Source organism: Rhagoletis zephyria, unplaced genomic scaffold, assembly GCF_001687245.7.
Source record: "Rhagoletis zephyria isolate East Lansing unplaced genomic scaffold, Rhagoletis_zephyria_1.1 Rzeph_scaffold_03371, whole genome shotgun sequence".
Lineage (NCBI taxonomy): Eukaryota > Metazoa > Arthropoda > Insecta > Diptera > Tephritidae > Rhagoletis > Rhagoletis zephyria.
The window spans coordinates 1,653-7,631 of NW_016160454.1; the positions used below are offsets into that span (position 1 = coordinate 1,653).

The following is a 5,979-nucleotide window of genomic DNA, read 5'->3' on the forward strand; positions in this document are numbered from 1 at the left end:
AAAAACTGATAACACCAATCGAAAGAACTTATTTCAAAATATTTAACGGCATCTAGAACTAAAAATTGTCAAAATGGCCCTTACGACAATCTTTTACCCAGGCGACGATATGTGTATCTCGGTAACCGATTTATCAAAATCTACCAAACTCGGTACATTTATCAACCTTGGCTTAAAAAAGCAATATGTTGAAAATTTTTGAAATCGCACAAAAATTACCGTCACCTACCACATAACGGTAAATTGATATTTGTAAAATTGATGTGGCACCACCCACTTATGACTACATACATAAGGAAAAATACTCTTGCTTATCATGCAGTTCACTGAAAGGCGAAAAAAACGATATTTAATACGTGCGCCGGGTATATAAAGTTCTTCTTTACTAGTTATATTTAGAATTTATCCTACCATCGAAAACACCAACAATCAAAATGAAAGCAATTTTTTATATTTAAAATTTGTATAAAATGGCTGAAAAGTTCAATTAATTACTTTAAAAAACAGCCTTATCATGAGTTTCATTTTCCCCGAACAGGTTCACTTTTCACTTTTCGTTTCCATGTATGTATTTACTATGGGCCGATCAAAAAATTTTCGGGTGTATTANTTCACTTTTCACTTTTCGTTTCCATGTATGTATTTACTATGGGCCGATCACAAATTTTCGGGTGTATTTTTTTCGGGCGAAACTCTTGGTAATGCTGAATATCTTTTAAGGATGTATGGGTTGCCAGCAAATAAACACCTTTGTTTGGAGAGTATGATAGTATGATATATTATATACTATAACTCATGCTTCACAACATAACTATAGTGGCTTTTCCCCTTGGGTACAGATAACTCCAATGAGCCTTTATCATGAGTTTCATTTTTCCCGAACCGGCTCACTTTATACTTTGGTTTCCATGTATTTACTATGGGCAGATGAAAAATTTTCGGGTGTAACTCAGGATAAGGAAGAATTAATTTGTATTTGTGTATATTTAGTATTTATCCTTCTTTAAGTAAACCTTCTAATTTCAGTTTTTGAATTAGTTTGGTTAATGTTACGACATGGAAATTGTCTTCTTTATAAATTTCAACATTGTTGCAAAGTATTGTACTGCCATTAGGTATGACTTCTTCTAACTTCTGAACTAAATCAGCACCGCATTCAGGTTCCGGCAAACCTAATAGAATATAAAAAAATATATATATAAAGATAAACAAATAAAATAGTACTTATTATAGGGTAAATACCTTCAATCCCGCAATCACATGTGTATATGGGAAAAGTAAACTGTGCTGGATAACGCCTGATGTCCTTTACATTGATCTTTTCTATGTTGCCATAGTCGATGAATACAATACTCGGGTATCCATCGCCAACAATTTCCAGACAACGGCCGCGATACCATTTGTCATCTACTTTATATTTGGCAATGCAAAGTTCGCTAACACTAAAAATTGTTAATTTAATAAGTAGAAAAACTAAGACAATTTACCTGACTCAACTTTCACAGGCGATTAGTTGAATCAAAAGTTGAACGAAAGTAGGACGTCTACCAACTTCATTGAAAGCGATTAGTTGAAAGGCCGTTTACACCAGGCGATTGTTGCTTTCAACTAAAATTGCTTGAAAAATCGCCTCATGTAAATTCCTTATAACTTACAAAGATGAAATATTGAAATAAATATATGTAAATAGCAAACCTTTCCCCTTTTAAATCAACAACAGTACGCAATAATATCAAAGCCTAAAATACTAGTAACGCTGTCGAACCTACTTTACATACCGTGGAGTGTAACACTGCTCTTTTAACGACTCAGCATAGGTCTGAAGATCAGCTTGGAATTTCTCGATTTCTATAGCCCACTCCTTTGTGGTACAAGATATGCAGCCCGTTTGAAGCAAGGAGTTATCCATAACGACCAGTTCAATATTTTCGCCTTCTGGTAATTGCTTCCGTGGCAAATACTGAATATGAAATACAGTGAATAAATTTCGCAATTATAAATTAAAAAATACAAATTTTAGTGTTTTTACATTAGCAAAATATGCTTCATCTGGATTAAGCGGCNTTCTGGTAATTGCTTCCGTGGCAAATACTGAATATGAAATACAGTGAATAGATTTCGCAATTATAAATTAAAAAATACAAATTTTAGTGTTTTTACATTAGCAAAATATGCTTCATCTGGATTAAGCGGTTCTGTGGGTTTGCATATTTTAGCAACCATTTTGTTGAAATTCTGATTCGTTGTACCATCAATCAATTCCACCTTATAAACTCCCTTGTCTGCTAAACAATCGGTTTCGGTTTCATATTTTATAACCAAATCAATGCAATTTAAGTAGGAATACATAAATTTACGAATCTCTTCAGTCATATACATTTCGGGCACATCTTTCAGAATTACAGGCACAGCAAAGCGTTGTATATCGACAAATTGCCGAGGCGCCTCATACAATTCTTCAAACTTTCGTGCATCCAAATTTCCATAATCAATATAAATCAATTTGACGCGCTGCTCATCGTCACTGTTTAGTACCATCGCACGATTGAATTGGCCTTCGAAATCAACAATAACAATCTGCCCACAGCTTGGCAATTTTGACAATTTCTTCATATTCTTAGCATCGCTTTGCACTTCATTAATAAGTTTGAAGAAGTTATAATTTTCTTCATCAGCTTTTGAACGTATAAATACGATATTCGTTTTGCTAATGGATGTGAGAGTAATTAAACTTCCACTACGTGGAATTTCTGCTGATCGCGACTCAGATTGTTTTTGATCATTTTTGGGCAACAAGTTTGCTTCTGACGACGCAGAAGTATTTGCCGAACTCTGCACCCGATTACTTTCAGATTCAGCATTAGAATTCGACTTTGGGAAGTTGGTACTTTTTAAATTGTTTATCCTACATTGACTAAATTAAATTTTGAAAATAGACAGAATTGAAATATTTACTTTTCTTTTCCACAAATTTGGCGATGTTTCGGCCATGCCGTACGTTGGCATTCCAAACCACAGAAGTACGTCTGACAGCGTGCGCAAACTATATCACATATACGTTGGCAATAGGTGCACTGTCCCACATTAACTGGTCTCCCAATTTTTCTGCCTTCATGGTTGTTTTCATATACACGCCGTGCTGTGTCATAGCTCCCCAAGGATTGGCGGGACTTTTCTTCGACAAAGTTTTTAGATTTCTCTGGCATCCTAAAAAACGTTTACTCACAATAAAAAATGTTACTCAGTGGGATTATATTTATGTATATTAAAACACGAACTCAATGTATGCTCTGCCTGTCCGATATTTGTACTTTGAATTTTCCATACTTTGTGGCATGCCCTCCTTTAAACCTGAGCGCTCAAGTTCATGTGCATCTTCGTTAATCAAGTAATGTCTGTGGGGATCATTTCGTTGTAAAAGCGAATTTTTCGCTTCATAACTTTTAAGACTAACCATCGGCTTTCGCTCGAAGTGCGGTCTTGGCAAATGTTTCTCCGATGTTCGATAGGTTCTAAATTTTAATGATGAATTACTAGTCAATATAGCATAAATCTGTTTTGATTCGAGCATTATATCTACGAGTTTAACACAAACGAATGTGAATTGGTAGTAACTAACACTGCCTTACCTATTTTCTAAATCAATTCCATCCTTATCAACTTTTATAAGTGGCAGGTTATTTTCTACATCGGAAACTATTGGCTCGGTTTGTTGTTTACTTTTTTGCTTGCCGACAAGAACATGAAAACCGTAGTTGTTTTTTACCAAAGCGCGGTATACGGACTCCATTTCGCTATAAGTCAAAGCATATTTCGTTTTCAATACACGATATAAAAAGGACACATGACCCAAGGCCGTTTACACCAGGCGATTGTTGCTTTCAACTAAAAGTTGCCTGAAAAATCGCTTCATGTAAATTCCCTATTACTTACGCTATAGTTGGGAAATCGACGAAGAAATAATCATTTTTCGTGCTATCACGCACATCGGTTACAACACCATATCGGGAACAAATATTAGTAATTGCCTTCTTGGTAGTTCCTTGCGGCAAATGCTTCAATACCAAGTAAGGCACATATTTTTCCTTAGAACTTTGATTATCCTTCTTGGGCTGTTGCCTTGTTTCTTTGGCTTGTTGGGCAGGCTGCAAAGCAGGATCTAAATATGCACCAGGCCCAGTACTATACTTATTAAATTGACTATTGGTGTAGTCTTCCTGCATAGGATTCCATGAATCCATTTGCCTTTGGATCTCATTTATATCCTCGTCTTGGTACATGGTATTCTGGACCACGGCGTGTTCTAACTAATTTTTCTACTTATGTAACTAATAAAGCGACGTGCTGAGTTTATTCTTAGTATGTATTAAGATCCCTTCAAAGTTAGAAAAATGATTAGAAACAAAAAGTGCCATGCCATGCAAATATTACAAAAAAATTATTGTATCCGATAAAGAAAAAAAAACTATCGATAACCTTAAGTAGAATATACACTTTATGCATACTTGGTCGCTTGCCATTCGCCCAAAACACAAGAGTATTTTGCATGCCCAATTTTTGGCACAATTCGTCTGTTCTATGAATGCACTAGAGCAGGAGTTCTTAAACTTTTATGATGGAACCCTTTCTAAACGCCTTTCATTTTATGGAACCCCACATCAAATTACTAAAAATCAAATTCAGGGAAATTTAAATATAAATAAAAACTTACTAGAAATAGTACACATGCTTTAAAAGTTAATGTGAAGAATGAAATTGTTTCACTGGTATTAATTATTGTAAAAAATAGTAGTTCAATATAATATCTGAAAGCTGTGTGCGCATTGCTGGGGTAGCATCCATGGTGAAGCGAATACAGAAGGTGGCGCTGATTGTTTACCGCTAACTCTCTCTTGAAAATTTTGACATAAATATGACGTCATAGGAAATTTTGTGTATTGCCTGTGTACTATTCTGCATTGCATATACATATGCAAAACATGTACATACTAGTTGCGTTCCTTATCTCCCAGAAATAGTCAGAAAAAGTCCGAAGTAGTCAGATTTAGTCCAAAAAGCGTTCCTTACTTCGAAAATGACAGCAAAAATTAGAGAGCTACACTCAGTGAGAGCAAAGAACGTAAATCTATAATTAGAGACAACACATTATAATTGTAACGAGTGGGAACATCAGGAGCGTGCTTTCTCTTTTGCCCAAATGGGTTTTGTGATTGGATGAAAAGGGAAGGCACGCTCCTGATGTTCACACTCACTCACGCCAACACAAAGCGAAAAGATGGCCAACTCTCAACTTTTCGCGTGCGTCGCTCATCAGCTGTTGCAACTAAATAAAATTATGGAAAATATTATTCCTTTTTATTCAAGTGCGGGCAAGAAATATCGTTTTTAACGCAATTATTGATATGAAATATTAATTTATCTGTCGTTAGTATGTTAATTTAGTGGCCCAAGCATTAGCTGCCAAGCGTTCATTGTAGCAAGCATACTTTAAACGTGCGTTCTGTCAAACCAACACCAACGCCAAAGCCAACGCGAAAGTTCTGTGTGCACCGGCCTTAAAGGCCCGTCCACATACAACTTTGGCGTTGCGTTGGCGCTGGCGTCGCTTTGACAGCAGCGCGAGTAACGCCCGTGCTTGCTACAATGAACGCGTAGCAGAGAATACTTTGGTTACTAAATTAACACACTAGCGGCAGATAAATAAAAAAATTACATCAATAATTGCATTAAAAACTATATTTCTTGCCCGGATTTGATTAAAAATGAAAATTAAATCACATAATTTTGATTATTTAGAACAGCTGACGAACGACGCACGCGAAAAGTTGAGAGTTGGCCATCTTTCTGCGTTGTGTTGGCGTTGGCGTTGCCCAACTTTGGTTATATGGAGACTTTCATATAAATGCATGTATTCATAGTCAGCTGTCGAAGCGACGCCAACGCCAACGCAACGCCAAAGTTGTATGTAAACGGGCCTTA

At 36.0% G+C, this 5,979-nt stretch overlaps 1 protein-coding gene across 4 annotated transcripts; it reads right to left on the reverse strand.

Annotated features, from left to right (window-relative positions):
* Positions 1-650: 650 nt before the first annotated feature.
* vret (vreteno) lies at positions 651-4,480 on the reverse strand. 4 transcript variants are annotated; one of them, XR_001848430.1, is made up of 9 exons: positions 3,934-4,479; positions 3,630-3,794; positions 3,279-3,512; positions 2,956-3,207; positions 2,161-2,914; positions 2,030-2,091; positions 1,779-1,960; positions 1,243-1,442; positions 993-1,172 (listed from the first exon to the last, which is right to left on the reverse strand). XR_001848430.1 is itself a non-coding variant. In XM_017623819.1 (8 exons), the coding sequence occupies exons 1-8, from the start codon at positions 4,278-4,280 to the stop codon at positions 994-996; spliced, it is 2,313 nt and encodes a 770-aa protein (XP_017479308.1). In that variant the 5' UTR covers positions 4,281-4,474; the 3' UTR covers positions 651-993. The 4 variants fall into 4 exon arrangements, 3 of the variants coding, with proteins under 3 accessions (XP_017479308.1, XP_017479309.1, XP_017479310.1); XM_017623819.1 differs by lacking the exon at positions 2,030-2,091 and having other exon boundaries at positions 651-1,172; positions 3,934-4,474; XM_017623820.1 differs by lacking the exon at positions 2,030-2,091 and having other exon boundaries at positions 651-1,172; positions 2,161-2,905; positions 3,934-4,280.
* Between the last annotated feature and the right edge of the window lie 1,499 nt (positions 4,481-5,979).

Coding starts and splice junctions, on each gene's coding strand:
- vret (XM_017623819.1), bottom strand. CDS start 4,280: ATGTACCAAGACGAGGATATAAATGAGATCCAAAGGCAAATGGATTCA. Junction 3,208..3,278: donor ACAGGCAGAGCATACATTGA/GTTCGTGTTTTA, acceptor AACGTTTTTTAG/GATGCCAGAGAAATCTAAAA. Junction 1,443..1,778: donor GAGCAGTGTTACACTCCACG/GTATGTAAAGTA, acceptor AACAATTTTTAG/TGTTAGCGAACTTTGCATTG.